The sequence below is a fragment of the Tachysurus fulvidraco genome, chromosome 19, assembly GCF_022655615.1.
Source record: "Tachysurus fulvidraco isolate hzauxx_2018 chromosome 19, HZAU_PFXX_2.0, whole genome shotgun sequence".
In the NCBI taxonomy this organism is placed as follows: domain Eukaryota; kingdom Metazoa; phylum Chordata; class Actinopteri; order Siluriformes; family Bagridae; genus Tachysurus; species Tachysurus fulvidraco.
In genome coordinates, this window is record NC_062536.1 from 12575743 (window position 1) to 12594471 (window position 18729).

General features: G+C 37.0%; 2 protein-coding genes across 2 annotated transcripts; both read left to right on the plus strand.

Moving 5' to 3' along the window:
• The first annotated feature begins 386 nt into the window (after positions 1–386).
• il22 (interleukin 22) lies at positions 387–2474 on the plus strand. The gene is made up of 5 exons (XM_027151712.2): positions 387–934; positions 1061–1126; positions 1215–1373; positions 1496–1570; positions 1662–2474. The coding sequence occupies exons 1-5, from the start codon at positions 782–784 to the stop codon at positions 1752–1754; spliced, it is 546 nt and encodes a 181-aa protein (XP_027007513.1). The 5' UTR covers positions 387–781; the 3' UTR covers positions 1755–2474.
• A 3407-nt stretch (positions 2475–5881) lies between these two features.
• On the plus strand, positions 5882–8631 carry il26 (interleukin 26). Its single transcript, XM_047804142.1, has 5 exons — positions 5882–6310; positions 6391–6438; positions 6759–6899; positions 7455–7529; positions 7816–8631. Exons 1-5 carry the CDS (start codon positions 6143–6145, stop codon positions 7918–7920), a joined length of 537 nt encoding a protein of 178 aa, XP_047660098.1. The 5' UTR covers positions 5882–6142; the 3' UTR covers positions 7921–8631.
• Positions 8632–18729: the final 10098 nt, after the last annotated feature.

The window sequence follows — 18729 nt, forward strand, 5'->3', positions numbered from 1 at the left end:
ATTACATTTTTTTAATAATACTCTCAAAGTTTGATAGATAATAATATAAGTGTTTCTATAAATTGCCTTTATATGTCTATAGAAAGCCTTATAGTGTCCAAGCTGAAACTATAAATAACATTTCTATATGGACTGTTGAGTTGTTTGGGTTTCAGCCACAGACAGGACACGCTTTAGGGTATATTAGAGACCTACTACGTCGCAATTACGTCATGGCAGCAGTGCGCATCACCAATATTTATCATTTTTTTAATTGCATATCTGATTTATTTTCCCTTTTTTAAACAACCTTTATGGCTCTTAGCACCAGTACAAAGCCTCTCGTCAGTCTCTTGGCAACCGCTCACTAAAAGATTGCTCAAGCTGCTGAACTGTAAATATAATAAAGAGCCTGTATTATAAGTATACAATGATTAGCATGACAGCAGACGTTTTTTAAACGTCATCATTGGGGATTTTACCGGAAGTATATTAAAAAAAAATACAGGGAATAATTGGAAGTTTTCTGGAACTTCTTACTGGATTGCATGTTTCAGGAACTTGAACTATCACAGTGTGGCAATTAACCTGAATCAGAGGTGCTGATAGGTGCATAAAAAGTACATAGCAGGTGTGGAATAGCCAAAATATGAGCTATTTCACCGCAGTGACGATAAGATCTAGGGCAGAGAGCTCTATATAAACAACTGGGTTATGCTGTTTACCACAAGACACTGAAAGAAGACAGTGGAGCTGTTTGTTCAGGTGATCTGATTTGTAAGAGTTTTCAGAACTGATCGACATGTTGGGGAAGATGAAGTTCGCTCAGCTTGCTGTGCTGCTTGTATGGTGCTGCTGCTGCGCTCTCAGTGCGGATGCCCGACCGGCGCGTCTGCGCTCGCGCCCTTTGGACAACTCTGACACCTGGAACAACATCATGGTTATGGCTAAACACGTGAGTTTACAGACCGGGGATGCTCTGTGTTCATGCATTGCTGTTTTTGAGATTTGTAATGCGGGTGACTTTTACTTTTTGGAGATTTTGCACTCATAAATGTTCCTGTTGCGTTCTGATATCTAGGCGCAAGCGCAGGACCGAGACCATGAGACCCGTCTGATCCCGGTGATTTCGAGCGACAAATTAAAAGTGAGTGCACGAAGTACTGCAAAGATTTCAATATCACGGATGCACACATCCATTCGTGCATTCATAACTTTTATTCATACTTCTTTAGGATGGGGATGTTTGCTGCGTCACCATCCAAATCCTAGATTACTACCTCAAGCACATTTTGGACGGTCAGTCGCGTGAAGGTGGAGAGCGCCAGTACCCTCGCCTGCATCTGGTGAAGCCTGATTTGCACAGAGTGGCAAGGGACCTGCAACCACACTGTGTAAGTATTGCGTACAGTATATGTCGATATATAGATGCTACATATATGCATCCAAAATGACAAGCAAGACTCCTAGATTGTTTTCTTCCTATAGTCATAGTCATTTTTCTATTTTCTTCTAGAACTCCACGCAAATTGACCTGGAGCACTTGAACACTTTCACACAGAACCTCAAAAGAGCCGGAGAGATGTATAAGGTAGGTTGGTTTAAATGTGCATAAGAATGTGGATATCTAACACACTTTGAGAGTATAGAGGCTAATGATATTGTTACAATTTTTATTTCAGAATAAAACCAAAGCACAGAACAAGGCGATCGGGGAGACTGACATTCTGTTCCATTACCTCTATGAGTCATGCAGAGCCACCAGTGCATCCTAGACCTTCAAAAAGCCTCTGCAATGTGACCTCAAAAAAGGGGAAACTGAACTGTACCATTTCTTGTTGCTGTTGAACCCAGGATTAAATCTATTGTATCTTTACTGTGTATTTTGCGGCCAGAAAAGTGGATTTACTCTAAAAGCTAATTATTGTCCAATTATGCACATTAATGCTTTTTTTATTTAAAGCTGCACAACATCTGCCAGTGAAAGATACAAAAGGTAAAGGTACAAAAGATTTATCCTTAAGGGTACCAACACATCAAAAAAGAAAGAAAAAGTTTAGTAGTATTTTTTTTTTCTAAACATGCCATGGACTAATGGAAATACGCCTTTTGTTTCTTTTTTACCATAAAAAGTGTTTTAAAATATTTGACATGAAAATTATTATTTATTATGTTTTATTTATTAGCTTTATTTATTCAACATTATGTGATGACTATAAATTATTCAGGTTTGTATTGACAGTATAGGTTCCACACATTGTGTGAACAGGGTCCTTATGACTTAAAGGCACATAACTGGACACCAACATAACTCACTTGGATTGTACTTCCAATGTCAGAGTAAGATAATGTAAATGCATTGTAAAAGCATTCCTATGTACTTTTTACTTTTTGCCATTATTATGAAATGAAATAATTTGCTTTGACAACAAAAATTGTTGATATGTCTCTTTTCAACATATTTATTTGCATATTCACAATAAAAGCTTTAAAAACAAAAATCTGTCCCTTTTTCAATGCTGGGTGATATAAAACTTTTCAGCAAATGACGTGAATGAAGTGAAACTTACTGAACACTTCATCATTTGTGCCCCTTATTTTCAAGAGGAAATAAATAAATCATTGTTAGGAGTAAATTTAAACTACAGCTATATTAAACCCTTTAGTATTATTAATATATCTACATTTTCTCTACGCTTCACTACATCTACATCTACACCATAGGTAATAAATAATACACCTTTAGATGAATAACTGAATAATAAGACATGATTTTAAGTGGTTTTCCAGTTTGTTGCCATGATGACAAATGATCTACAACCTATTTGTCTGGACCAAAAAGAATCAATAAAACAATAAAACATTCAATGATTCTTTTTCTAAAAACATATACAAATCATGCTCCTCGTGTGCTTGAGAAATGGAAATAAATGATAGCATTTGGCAGACACCATTATCCAGAGCAACTTACATTTTATCACTTTTTAAATACAACTGAGCAATTGAGGGTTAAGGTCTTTGCAGTGGCAGATTGGTGGACCAGGAATTGAAACTCACAACCTTCAAATTGTCCAACACCTTTACCACTTGTCTACCAAGTGATTATATTAAATTCATTAATTCACCTTTAGTTATCACTTTGTTCTTTAACAGTAGAAATAAATCACCACAGATGGAGTACCAGTCTCTAAAAAACATTTACACATGTAACTCATAGTTAGGGCAAATTTATTATAGGTAATCCTAACTGTATGTTATTGGACAGAGGGAAGAAACTTTGGATACTGGAGGAAAACCACATGAACAAGGGAAAGTATGAATGTGAAACTCTATACTAAAAGTAATTCAATGTCAGGATTGACGCAGTCATCCTGGAGCTTTAACATGCCAATGTGAAGCATGGTGGCACCCACAAAATAGCTAATGATAGATTATGACTGTCATTTAATAAACTTAAATAGAAAAAGACTTCGGGACATTAGATAAGCTGAGTAGAAATTATACATTGCTCATGTAATGGTACTGTGTAGTTTAAGTAGATTGACTCTATGCGGTCAGAAAATAGCTAACGTATGTATTCTTCGATTATAGTATACCAGGCAAGTTATCATAAGCAGTCACATGCAAAGCAGTTCTAGATTGTATGTGATCAGCATTCTTAAAAACTCGGATGCGAGCCAAAACGTTTTTTAGGTTCAGGCAATATCCTGACTCTAAAAAGATTTATTAATAAACCAATCCAACAAAAAAGTCATTAGAAATGAAACCACGGAGAAGACTGAATCTTCCTTTTAATAATTGCATCTTATAACCGGGAATCAAAAAGAAATTTCCTGCTGATAAGTACTGAATAGCTTCTACAGGATAGACTCATGGGTCTGGTCAGAGTCAAGCATGTCTATGAGTAAAAACTCATACTGAACAGAATTAGAGAGTTAGACAGGTCATTATATTCAAGTAAAAATAGTCTGATTTAGTGTTAACAAAGTGTGTGATAAAAACACAAAGTTTTAGTGATCAGTGGTTATTCGGTGTAAAAAGTAACTTTAAGTATGCAGAATTAATTGCTTAATTAATAAATAAAATTAAAATAGAATTTGAATTATACAGAATGAATTGTATTGTGAATAATGAATAAGTCTTGTATTCTTTCTCTTGTGGTGTAAATGTTCAGGTTGTGAGTAATGCTTTTAGCATAATGAAAATCATGTAACTTGTACTGTAATACGTCAAGTGCTAAAAGTGCAACTGTTTTGGGAATGTAATCTAATCTTACCTGCATGGAAATTGTTCAGTGGCTTGCACGGTGTAAAAGTTGCATAATTCCTAAATTACACACCAGGTGACAACAGAATAGACAATGTGTGAATTCCACTACAGCAACCATCCAATCAGATGACATCCAATCTTATGACACCAGGCATACATGAACTTCCTGGTCTGAGTCTATGTGTTTAAAAAAAGAAATTGGAATACCCACTGTTACACAGAGGAGATGCACATTGTGCTAGCACAAAGGCTCGAAGTCATAATAGATTCTTTCTTGTTTCATACCAGGAGTTTCAACAGGAAGTTTGCCATAAATTTCCCCAGAGATGTTGAACACTAAATAAACAGTTGATGTCAGAAACTTATAAGTAAAAAAAATAAAAATTAAAAAAAAACTTTCATGTGATTTACAAGAAGTCGAACGTGTCTTGAAGAAGGTTCTGGTTGTAACCCTGATTTTGGCAAAAAGTGGTAAGCCATCAATCTGGGTCAGATGAAGTTCTCGCTGAATCAGGTGATTGATGACCTGGTTTAAAATGATGGCATAAGCTGGAGGTGTCATATTTACACACTCAATTGACTGATCATCACAGTATCAGTAAATAAACCTGGCGAATCATCACTAATTGTATGTGTGTGACAAATCTTGTTAGTAAGTTTGTAAGCATTTTAAGCAGATTCACTATATGGAACCAGCAGAAATGACAAATACTTAAACAGTGCAATGGTTTTCCCGTAATTTAGAAATAACACAAGTATTTCCGAAATACATCTGACATATGCACGAGTAAAAGGAATAAATGGCTTTAATATTTTGTATTCATGGCATATAGCAGACACCGTTATCCAGAGTGACTTATAATTTTTTTCCATTTATCCAACTGAGGGTTAAAGGCCTTGCTCAGGGGCCTTGCTCAGGGGCCCAGCAGTGACACCTTGGTGTTCCCGGGATTTGAACTCACGACCTTTCCGAACAGCAGTCCAACACGTTAACTACTAGGCTTCCACATCCCTACACATATAGCTTTACACAATGATTTACTGTCATTTCATTTGCTTCTTGTTTTTACTGTCATTTCATTTGCTTCTTGTTTTTACATCATGTTTTACCTTGTAGGCATCACTGCAGTTATTTAAGGACTTTGCTTAATAGCAGTGTTATTTTTAGTACCTAAAAGTCTCCGCAGAGTCATTCGCAAAATAATAAATGTGTTTATATAAATAATAAATAAATATATATTTTTAACATGTTCACTTACAATATATGCATCACTGAAATGAAGGCCTTGTTTCCTAAAAGTAGATAATATTAAAGTTAACATTTCAATGATACGAATATGCATTTATTTACATTATTAAATTGTATTACTATGCATAACATTACAGAACTCTCTCTCTCTCTCTCTCTCTCTCTCTCTCTCTCTCTCTCTCTCTCTCTCTCTCTCTCTCTCTCTCTCTCAGTTAAGCTGATTCTGATATTTCGGTGTTTTTGAGAAACTCATGCCTGGTTACGGGTTGTTATTCACTGCGTATGTTAAATAAATGCTCCTAATAACAGAAAGAAAAAAGAAAAAAGAAAAAAAAAACATTAGCCAAGCTTTTTTTCCTCCTGCTGATTTGTGGGTTAGAAGGAGTTAGAAATCCGCGCGCGCTACTGTAACCCAGTTCTGGAGCGTCCAGTAATCAGAGCGCGCGCGCACACAGTCAGCAGTAGAATCTGACCGCGAGCTCGCTTCAAAGAGGCCGACAGCTCTGAGCGCCGCTTTCAAAAGGGGCGGTGTCCCGCCTCACACGCGTAGGAATTTTCACTACAGCACAATGCCGAGCCGTATAAAGAGTATAAATGTCGTGTTGTGTTCCGAAAACAAGCTATTTGTAACTGTCTCGAAGCAGAATGCGCGTGAGCGTCCTGACTGTCTTTGCCCTGGCCGCGCTCGTGCGCTTTTGTCCAGGTGAGAAGAGAGCCAGGTGTGCACAGGTGAGCTGCCTGGCCAGCTGTCTGCCTCTACCCATGATGAAGGACATGATCAAAACACTGAAGAGCATCAGCAAGCCTTGGCCTGTAAGTAGCTTAATAATGTCACTTACTAGTCTTCATTATAGTTAATCATTAACTAATTCGTGTAATTTTCTTTTATCCAGAGTGACAGCAGACGCCACAAAAGATTTTTGCCAAAGTTTTACATCAAGGTAGGTGGGCTGAAATCTACATACAGTCAAAATGTCTCATGAAATAGTCAATAAGTCATATGCAATTCATATCTGATACCTAGGATGTACTACATGTACAATGTACTGTAAGTGATATTTGGGTGATACAGTTTATCTTGGAAGTGCTTCGCTTAAAAATAAACACGTTAAAGCTCAGTAGTTAATAAGAGATGGGTATGGGCTGATCTAGGAAATAAGAAGTATTTTGTAAAAAGTTTTTAGAGGAACAGGTTGTTTCAAACATTCACCTGTACAAACAAAGTATATCCTGACATTTTCTGGAATCTGTTGAATTGCAGAAGCTGAACATCGCTGATATCAACAAGATGCTGGGAATCTATGAAGATCACGTATTCATGAAGCTGTGGAGCCATGACATAGATTATCCCGAGAGATTCATAAATTCCTTTTACAGACTAAAAATCAGTGTGGAACGCTGTGTAAGTATAAACATTTTCTTTTGTAACACAACATAGTCCCTTAATGGTTCTGTCGTTGTCTATGTCAGGGAAGGAACCTGTAAAGTGTGTACAGCCTGACAACAGTATGTTTAATAATTATTAGTTCATGCTTTTAATGAAGCTTTAAATCTATAAACATCCAAAGAACCATTGACACAAACAAAAAAAAAATCTATGTGTATGATAATTATTGCATACTGTAATTTAAACGATCTATTAAGAAGCTAGGAGAGCATAACTTAAGCTCCTACCTCATTATGTATACTAACTCTTTGGCGGACATTGGAAATCTGTGTACGTCCACTAACAACCTCTCTATCCATTTCTTCATAAGCCCCACATTCTACTGCTTTGAAAATCATTATCAAATGTGGTCTAGCCATCTAACTGAAACCTCACAGATTATTGGTTCATGTCCTCTAAGGTCTCAGGCCATGGTCCTGCACAAATTATGCTGCAATCATGGACTAGGAAATAATGTTTGTAAATACATGTGTTGCAAGTTTTAAAAAGGACTTCTTGCGGTTCTATTAGAAGGAGAATGGTCAAGCAGAAGTCACTCGCTATGCAAGGAAGAAGATCAAGGAAATGGAAGAGGCTTTCAAAAAGGTATGAACTCCCCAATATAAGAGCAGTGCTGTTTGCTAATCATTAAAGACATGCTATTTTTGTGATGTTAATCATTGTAAGCTGTGGTAAAATACTGATTATTGCATGTATCACCTTAGCAAATTATTGTTGATGTTTCATTTATTCAATAGTTTACTCATTCCTCATTTTATCTTACATGATACAGTAGATGCTGTGTTGTATGCACATTCTTATGTAATGGACTGTCCATTAGAAGGTCTGTGAGTTCGTACAGTAAATAACCTCATCATTCTGTCTTTTGCAGCTGCAATCAACAGAGATATCACAAGCAGTGGGAGATTTTGAGACAATACTTCGTTGGATCAGTCTTTACATTGACAAAAATCTGTCACACAGCAAATGCCAGTAGTCTGTGGCTATAAAATATGACTGCGTCAGCTAAGAAACAGATGGTAGAGGTAGGGCTGGGCAATATGTCAAAATATCACATCACCATACTGAGTCACAATTTATCCTTGATTCACAAACAGCCAGCAATTTAGTAGCGTTTATTATAAATCGTTTATAAAATAAATTAATAAATATTTAACACTGAGCAGTAGTAAAAGAATAATTCAAGAGTTTAACATGTTAACATTTAAACATTGTTTAAACAAAGTATACAATTTGAGGAGCACATTAGCTGCTTCCAGTCAGGTTGTAAGTATATTTATTGAACGTCTTATTATATCCAAGATATCTAAAAAAACATTTCAATGTTATATTGTCATTTTGTCCAGCTCTAGGCAGAGGCTTATTTTGTGTTTAGGGGTACGGCAAACACTGTTACCTTTTCTTGAGACTTTGTTTGAAATGGAAAAATGATCCGATCACATCACCCTTGCTTACTTTCCTATGAATGTCTCATGCAACCAGATGGTAATAGTACCAATAGTCTACAGTTCACTTTGCACACCTGGCAGCCAGATGGTACCATAAACATGACTTCACCTATCACTGACTGATGAGTCAAAATGTGGAGGAAACTCCTCAGTTCCTCCATTGTGACTTTTTTTATTTGGTCCAATAACTTAACCCAGTGTCTTAGTGTTGAGTGTACACATGCGGAGGACAAGGTGCGGATCCTGCAGCTAAATGTCAATGTCAGTATTTATTGTGTTTAAAATAAATTATTTTGTCTTATGTAATTTATTCTGCATTGCCTGAATATTCAGATGAATTGTAAAATTTTGTAATGTCGACTCATAGGAGTTTGTATTCTTTACCTTTGAAATAAAAAATACCTCTGGATGCTATAAATACATGAAATATTTTCTAAAACTATTTTGCAGATTTGCACATTTTCCTGTGTAAATAAACAATGAAAAGAACAGTCAGTCTTCTCTCTCATGTCTGAGTAGAATTCATTTTAAGGTACTGTTTACCACAGACACAGCACAGAAGTGTCAAAGTAATCAGGAATTATTCTGTTTTTTTGTTTTTTTTCAATAAGTGATAAGTTCATATGTCAATATGCTCTGAAAGTTCAAGGGCAATTAAAAAAAATATATAAGAGAAGATGGCAAGTATTATATACGAAATCTAACAGGAATCTAATATAGTTCCAGTATAAAACATAGCATATACACACATAGTACATCTATAACACATTTTTCAAATTTAGACATGCTATAAATGATTATTCTCAATAGTCATGACAAATAGGAGCATTAGAACTTTACTTTGGTCTGTATTTTCCAGCTCATTCTCACTATGTCTTGTTGGTACAGAATCTGTTGATAAATTATAGGCAAGGCTAATTAATAAAATATAAGTTTAATCACTGGCAGTAGGGGATAACTGATGCAGAGGCATGTGGGGGCAGGATCTGGATCAGGCTAGATGCTATAATGACAGATCTTGTTTTAATGTTTGTGTATACTTTATTTTAATATTATACTTGAAGAGGCATGGGGCTGAACTACTCATGCACTAATCTTTTTGAGTCTTCTGCTTCATGTCGCAGTTAGCAGTTGAATTCTTTAGATACCCACATGCTGACAGCAAAATACAAGAAAAGAAGGTTGTTGTGGTAAGGGCAAAATCAAAGGCTTCACCATCACAAACGTCAATGTTGTAACATAATTTCATTCATTCATTCACTCATTCATTCATTCATTCATTCATAAATTCAAAGCAGTTGTAACCAAGACATGAAGCAAAAGAGCAATAGAAACAGAAGCATGCATGCATTTGGACAGGGATCTTGCAGGACCCATGGGACACAACAAAAGTGCCGTAGGAGCTATTTTTAGTTTCTGAATAAAGCTTAAATGACAAAGAAAGACCATGTTCATTAACATGAGAGGGTCAATGGTGTTCATGAGGCATTGCATGACGCATTTCATTCATACTTCGTCAGTATCTGCTATATCTTTGTCAGTTACAGACAATAATAACTGTGGGAGTGGTCAGAATTAAGGAAAAAAGAAAACCACACATCTCCAAGAAAGGGCATACAACTATAAAAAGGTACAAAACTGTACCATTTCTTGTTGCTGGGGTGGGGCACTCAAACAGCTTTTGTAGCATGTATCTTTTACCTAGAAAATAACCTACTGTGAACCTTTAAAGTTTAAAAGAAGAAGAAGCATATATTTGTTACATATATAAAAGCATAGTAAAATTCTTTCTTCACATATCCTAAAGGTCAGAGTACAGGGTCAGCCCTGACACAACAACCCTAGTGCAGCTAGGCAGTGCATGAACTCTAACCTTCTGATCAACAACCAGGAGCTTTTACACCTTGAGCCACTACTGCCTTTTATTTAAACGCATTACAGTCCAATTAGGGACCTTAAACCTTTTATTACTGTTACATTCTTAACACTATATTGCAAACCTTTAGATGTCATTGTGTTCCAAAAAGCAGATTTAGTTATTTGTTAACATCAAGAAACTCTTAGATAAGGCTCCTAAAAAATGTGAGTCTAGATTCCAGTTTCTTAGTGTAACCACTGCCTGTTTGTGACTATGAGTTGGTTTGCTAAATTGGTTTATTAATAAACAGCACCTATAAACATCTCCCTCCAGGTTATGACACCTAAAAATGTACCATAAGTGTAACACATTGTTCTGACTCTGGAAATTTTAGAAGTTCATTGACTGGATATTCTGTCCATGCTGTCCATATGCAAATGATTTTTAGGTCAGAGCACTAAAAAGTTTGTAACACACTCACAAAGAAGAATTCCGCAGAATAAAATGCCAAACATGAAGGCATTGAATTGAACAAATGTAACCTAGTTTACACTGGTTTAAAAAAGTGTTTTCCCTCATCTGAGCTTCCCCTATTTCTTAACTCAAAATATCAGACAAAGGAAATCTGATGGAGAGGTTGGTGGAGAGCTCCTGCATCAAGTGGAGGAGTTTAAGTATCTTGGGGTCTCGTTTACGAGTGAGGGAAGGATGGAGCGGGAGATCGACAGGCGGATTGGTGTATCTTCTGCAGTGATGCGGTCGATATACCGATCTGTTGTGGTGAAGAAAGAGCTGAGCCACAAGGCGAAGCTCTCTATTTACCGGTCGATCTACGTTCCTACCCTCACCTATGGTCACGAGCTTTGGGTCATGACCGATAGGACGAGATCCCGGATACAGGCGGCCGAAATGAGTTTCCTCCGCAGGGTGGCTGGGCGCTCCCTTAGAGATAGGGTGAGGAGCTCGGTCACTCGGGAGGAGCTCAGAGTAGAGCCGCTGCTCATCCACATCGAGAGGAGTCAGCTGAGGTGGCTCGGGCATCTGTTTCGGATGCCTCCTGGACGCCTCCCTGGGGAGGTGTTCCGGGCATGTCCAACCGGGAGGAGGCCCCGGGGAAGACCTACGACATGCTGGAGGGACTATGTCTCTCGGCTGGCCTGGGAACGCCTTGGTATTCCCCCGGAAGAGCTGGAGGAAGTGTCTGCGGAGGGGGAAGTTTGGGCATCCCTGCTTAGACTGCTGCCCCCGCGACCCGGCCCCGGATAAGCGGTAGAAGAAGAAGAAGAAGAAGAAGAAGAAGAAGGAAATCTGAGTAAATACAAATCACATTGCCTTTTAAATATCATACATAGCTAGGTGTGCCACCTTGTAACTGCAACCAAATATGTTTGGCAATCTTGGAAAATTTGCCATTGTGGCTGAGTTGTGGAGACCAGCCAAAAAAATGAGTAAAATAGGATTTTCTTGCCAAACTTACAGGATTCTTTTCAGCTACCTTGTCTTTGGTTTCCGCCTGCAAAGATCGTACCGGGAAAGAAGCCAGTTTAACATATCATAAATGCAAGTAAAGCCAAAAGATGTCATTCTTTGACTTTCAGCTTTTCCCATCAGGAGTAACACACCGAGTCATCTGTTTCCACCTAACTCTGTCCTCAGCAACCTCTACTCTCGCACCAATTAACTTCATGTCATCTTTCAACACATCCATGTATCTCCTCTTTGACCTTCCTCTTGACCACTTAACATCCATCTACCAATATAACCATCTCCCTCCTCTGTACATGTCCGAACCATCTCAATCTAGCCTCTCTGACCTCGTCCACAAAACAGCCAACCTGAGCTGTCCCTCTGATGTACTTGTTCCTAATCCTGTCCATCCTTGTCACTCCTAAAGAGAACTTCAACATCCTCATCTCCGGTACCTCCATCATACTTCTGTACGTACTTCTCTACCACTCCTCACATCCTCATTCAGTACCATAGCTCCACTCTCTGAAACCTGTCATACGCTTTCTCTAAATCCACAAAGACTCAGTTCTCTATACTTCAAAAGATCCTATATATAATGTGGATATAAAATATCAACACACCCCTTGTAGGTTTTGTGATGTACAAAAATAAAAGATAAATCGTGTCTGTCCATCTTTAATGTGCTATAGCAGCTAAACAAATTCAAGTGATAATCAAATAGCATTTTAGGGGAAAAACAAAACAAAACAAAACAAAAGACTTATAATAACCAGGTTGCATACCTAAGTGTGCACATTCTTTTATAATGATGGCATGTGACAGAGCTAGAGATGACCTATCAGATTCTAAAAAAAAAATTATCACACAGCTGTCACTAGTCAATTCTGATTAACCACCTATCGAGGTAAGATGTTTTTTGTAGAAGTTTCCTTATTTTTTATGCCACAATGCATGCAATTTTCCGAGGGGCGTGGGGACTTTGTATATTCACACTAGTTACATGCCACAGCAAATTGGACATAATCCTCTGTACAAATGACAGCAGACACAGCCTTTAAGTGTTTATATGACTTAAAAAGATTTGACCAAAAGAACAGAACTGATTATCAGAATGAAGAGACAACGATGCTTGTTTTTATATGCCACAAAATAACGAACAAAATAGAAGTAAACAATTTTAATTCCGGATTTTTTCACTGTGACCAAACGAAATCTGCTGTTCATGGATCGGTAACAGTTTAAAGTTTCAACTTCGTTAAACCAAATTTCAGAAATAACCCCACTGCACATCCTGGTCTTCCCCCTTAAGAAAATAAAAGCCATAACATGCAATCAACCCACACAACACAGCAGGTGTTTATGCTTCAATGCTGAGAGGAATTTCTCACATATTATACACACTGACCCACTTAGTGAGATTCGAGCTTACAGACATTTTCAGATTCTTCTAGACTTTTGTTAAGGTATAGGATGAGGAAGCTAAATCCTTCAAAACAATAATTTAACAGCTATAATTTGTACCAGGATGATTATGTAGATGACCATCTGTAATATTAAACAGATTAAATTACATGTGCAAAAGGACAAAAATAGAGGTAATGTTTGTCACGATGAAGTTTGACATTGGCTTTAATAAGTACAACTAGAAGTTAGAAACTTCCTCAGCTTAAAGATAGAATGAAGTTGAAAGAAAGAAAGAAAATAAGAAAGAAAGAAAGAAAGAAAGAAAGAAAGAAAGAAAGAAAGAAAGAAATTTTGACAAATATTTGACAAATAGAGAGATACAAGTAAAATGACAGATAGAGTGAGAATGACACAGAAGATTGAAGGCATGAGACTGTTATGCACAGAAAGACAAATGGAGTGAGAGAGTGACAGGTGGATAGATTGAAAGAAATATTAAGAGAAAGAGAGAGAGAGCTGGGTGGAGAGAGTGTGCAAGAAGAGGGGCTTCAGTCTTTGACTTCAAACAAGTGTGTTTGAGTTGTGAATCATCAACATACCAGCAATGTATATGAACTGGAATTTATGGGATATTGAATAATCTACTGAAGGAAAACAGTTAAAGAAATCCGGCATGGTAGTTTAGAACAGCCGGATGGACTTTAAAGCTGTAGGAGGGCTTGTGTTGTGATATTTTATGTGTCTGATAAATATGCACATAAAATACACATAAATTATGAGACATGGGTCTCATTCATGTATTACTAAGATGCAGGAATATTTTTACATTTATTTCAGAGGCAATCACGGCAAAAGCACTGTTACAGAGCTCTGTAAGAATAGCAGCAGTGCTGGAGTATCAGTGCTATGCATGCTAATTAGCATTAATATAAGCAAGGATTGACATGATTCAGTAAGAACTGGTCATTCAAACAATGTATACAAATAAGCTTCATGCAGATTGTGTTTATATATCTGTCTAGCATGTAATCATACTTAAAATCATCTGATTTATCTGTATTACCAGTGAAAGTGACTTTATATTTTAGTATGCACAAATAAAGAAAAAAGATAGCTAGTTTCAGACATGTTTAGACCATATGCTGAGTTGTTGGCATTATCCTCTGAGTCCTGTATACATAAAGATATTTGTTTATCATACTGTAAGTTAATTGTAATCATGTCCTGTGAACTGGACCACTAACACTATTAGCCAATTTTTTAACATGATGCTAGTTATTTTTTGGCATGTTATCATTTTAACAATTTTTTCCCCATCTCAATTATATTGTGTCTTTTTGGCTAATAGATAGATAGATAGATAGATAGATAGATAGATAGATAGATAGATAGATAGATAGATAGATAGATAGATAGATAGATAGATAGATAGATAGATAGATAGATAGATAGATACTTCAACAAAGCGACCGATGATAAGTGATAAAATATGAGGGTGACCTTGAACATGGACATTCTAAATGAATCACTTTAGATCTAGAGTCATTCAGTGACAAGAACCTTGAGGATTTTGTCCCGAATTAAAAAAGTGACTTAAATGATGTTTCCAGACATGGGGGAGTCGCGAGAAGACTTCCAGCAGGCTGTTCTAGAGGTGAACGACCATGCTGAATGCTTCAATTCAAATATACTGTACAGTGGCCTTATGACAAAAGATGAATCACAAACTCAGTTCTTATTGTACATTGTTGAGCAGCATCAGCAGGCTTACACTAATTTTGTTATTTCTCTACCAGATGATACACTTGTCTCATTTCTCAACATGTTTGTCTCAATTTCTGTTACACAAAATTGTGTTTCTGCATTTTTGTTAATAAATCTGTTGTTTGTATGTGTTTTTTTTAGCTGAAAGTGCTTCCTTTTCGGTATTAGAATAAAAAGTTGTAGCTCTTAGTAATGAAAACCTATTTTTTAATATGGATGTAGATTTAGATCACAAAAAAGCAAACTTTAAAAAAACAAAAACAAAGAAAAAGTGGTAAGAAAAGAAAAACTCCTTGAGAAAAGGAAGAATCCTTGACCAGAACCAGACTCATCCACCCAGATATAACTATGACTCATCCACCCAGATATAAGCTGTATCTTTTCCAAAAGCATCATATTTTAAAATCTCCAACATGTAGGTAAACAGTCTGTACTTCCTTAGTAAAGTAATCTGTTTACATCATCATGTGCCATATCACGAATTTCCTCTATGAGGGGTTAATTAAGGTACTACTGTATCTCACTAACTCATGGGCTTTTATCACAGCTTCCTTACAAGTTGGGAGAATTTCACTGTATTGTACTTTTATATGTGACAATAAAGGTTGGCTTCTACATCAAATGCATTGAATCAGTTCAAATAAAAATGCCTTCTATATTGGTAGCCATCCTTGACTTGAAGAATATTATTATTTATACTTTTATTTACTCACTATATAACAATTTTATATATATATTCTTGGCTCCATGTTTGGACTGGATAAAATCTTCAATTACATAAATAAATGTAGTTTGTGTTATTGAAACATATGTTTTGCATGTGTTTAGATTGGCAAATAATTTCCAGTTACCGATTTGTTTTTTACAGTCGACTATATACAAATAATGCATGTTTAAATGTATACACATTTAAAACCAGTAAAAGTTGTTAGCAAGTTTGCCCCACATCTCTGGAGTTTGTATGTTCTCCCCATGCTTTGGGGACTTCCTCTGGGTGTTCCGGTTGTTTGTGTGTGTATGTAAGTGTGTGTGTGTGTGTGGTTGTGCCCTGCATTGGATTGGCACCCTGTTCAGGGCATCCCCCACCTTGAGCTTCGATAGACCTGTAATAAACTTCCCATGACACTGTGTAGGATAAGCGCTAAAGAAAATGGATGGAGGAATGGATGAATATATTTTTCAAAAGTATTATTTAAATATTTAATCCTTTGTTATCTTTCAATCTTTAACACTTTGATAATATAGCAGTTTGTCTAATAAGCCATACGTCAGAACCAACCCTTATTTTTTTAACACTTCATTGATGTTTTTTAGCCATAAAACCAAGAGTCTGCAAGCATAAGATGCAATTAAACAAATATTTAAATATTTTCTCTCAGGGTAAGAGGTAGGCAAGTAGCAAGTAGGCAAGTAGCTGTAGCAAGACTCTTTTCTATTCTGTTGATGGTATCCTAAGTCTGTAACCAAGTGAACTAGTGTTAATGTATTCACTCATTGAGAATTTAAAGCTTTTATTTCATTTTCTTAAATGTAAATGTAATGTAAGTGGTTGTTGCTATCCATAAAACTAAGGTCCACCCAGCACAATTGACAAAAGAAATCCGTTCAGACCTGAGATCTGTCTCACTCTGGTGGAAATAATCTGAATTGAACTTTTCTGTACACACGCGCACGCGCAGACACACACACGTGCACACATGCACACTCACAGAAAATATATAGAATATGTTAGAACTGTACACTGCAATGTATAACTTGTTTAACTGAAATGTATAATTTGACAAAATATATAATCTATAATATAGAAAAATATAATCTGATAAAAAGACAATACAATCGTCAAACCTTTGTTATAACATCTAACAGTGTAATTTGTACTACCTAAGTATTTGTGTTCACATTAAACTTTTAATTGTTGTACCATACTCTAGAATTCCTGAGGGAAATAAAAAACACTCATACAATAAGTGGTCATCCTTGAATAGGTGTGAAACTCAATCACTGTGCAAACGGCTGATTCGTAGAAATATTCACAAGAAGATTTTCACATGAAAACAGGAAGAGGTGATTTTAAAAAATACAAAGAAATTATACATGCTTATTAGAATTCCAACAGATTCTTCGTGAGATGGGGTTTGTGCAGAAGTTCCTGAAAGTCACTGAACTCTGAAGTTCAACCACAAACGTCTCTATACTAGGCAACCACAAAGTCTATGAGAGTCTCAATTCTGGTGCAATTACAGGGCGCAAGCAAATGCATATGCACACACACTTGCACACTCATACACAAGCACACATAGTGGTGCGCAAGCACACACACACACACACACACACAAACACTCTCTCTCACTTACAGGTGTGCACAGAGATGCTAACACAGATGCACACACACACACACACACACACACACACACACACACACACACACACACACACACACACACACACACACACACACACAAACACTCTCTCTCACTTACAGGTGTGCACAGAGATGCTAACACAGATGCACACACACACACACACACACACACACACACACACACACACACACACACACAACCACATAAACATGCATACATAGAGACGCGCAAGCAGACCCACAGACACACACAACTCACTCACTCACTCACTCATTCACTCACTCACTCACTCAGAGGCATGCACACACAAACACATAGAGATGCACAAGCAGACGCATATACAGATGCACACACACTCACTCTCTCACTTACAGGTGTGCACAAAGATGCTAACACAGATGCACACACACACACACACACACACACACACACACACACACACACACACACACACACACACACACACACACACACACACACACACACACACACACACACACTAACATGCATACATAGAGAAGCGCAAGCAAAAACACACAACTTACACACTCACTCACTCACTCACTCACTCACTCACTCACTCACTCACTCACTCACTCACTCACTCACTCACTCACTCACTCACTCAGAGGCATGCACACACAAACACATAAAGATGCACAAGCAGACGCATATACAGATGCGCACACACACTCACTCTCTCACTTGCAGGTGTTCACAAAGATGCTAACACAGATGCACACACACACACACACACACACACACACACACACACGCAAGCAGACACACAGACACTCACTCACTCACTCACTCACTCACTCACTCACTCACTCACTCACTCACTCATACACTCACTCCCTTACAGGCATGCACAGAGATTCCAACACAGATGCACACATACACACACACACACACACACACACACACACACACACACACACACACACACACACACACACACACACACACACACACACACACACACACACACACACACACACACACACACACACACACACACACACACACACACACACACACAAAACAGTATTTTAAAAGAATACATATAAGTATTGCTTTTAATACAAACTGAGTCTTGAGACTTCATCACATCACATTGCTTCAATTTTTATTCAATTATATTACATTTTCTCAAAATGATTCTTCTATAAGACATTTTGTAAATCTTGATTAAGCTACTTTCAGAATCAACTTTCAAAGTATACTGCAACACTGCACTGAAATGTTTTGATTTGTCAAATGTCTAATCTAACAGAAATTATAAGTGAGTCAGAATCCAGTAATCTCAACCCTCCTGTTTCTAGCACGGAAACTTAACCACAAAACCATCTTTGCCCAACAAGAGTATAGAGTATACTTTTCTGAAACAATTGTGTGAAACAACTATTTTATAAAATACAGTAAAAAATAAATTATTGTTTTTTCTTACAATAAAGTGACTCCTGAAACTAGGCTTT

Bases quoted from the DNA above. Each gene is read 5' to 3' on its own strand.
- il26 (XM_047804142.1), top strand. From the start codon at position 6,143: ATGCGCGTGAGCGTCCTGACTGTCTTTGCCCTGGCCGCGCTCGTGCGC. The intron at 6,439-6,758 runs GTAGGTGGGCTG...GTTGAATTGCAG, and splicing joins TGCCAAAGTTTTACATCAAG to AAGCTGAACATCGCTGATAT. The intron at 7,530-7,815 runs GTATGAACTCCC...TGTCTTTTGCAG, and splicing joins TGGAAGAGGCTTTCAAAAAG to CTGCAATCAACAGAGATATC.
- il22 (XM_027151712.2), top strand. From the start codon at position 782: ATGTTGGGGAAGATGAAGTTCGCTCAGCTTGCTGTGCTGCTTGTATGG. The intron at 1,127-1,214 runs GTGAGTGCACGA...ATACTTCTTTAG, and splicing joins TTTCGAGCGACAAATTAAAA to GATGGGGATGTTTGCTGCGT. The intron at 1,571-1,661 runs GTAGGTTGGTTT...TTTTTATTTCAG, and splicing joins GAGCCGGAGAGATGTATAAG to AATAAAACCAAAGCACAGAA.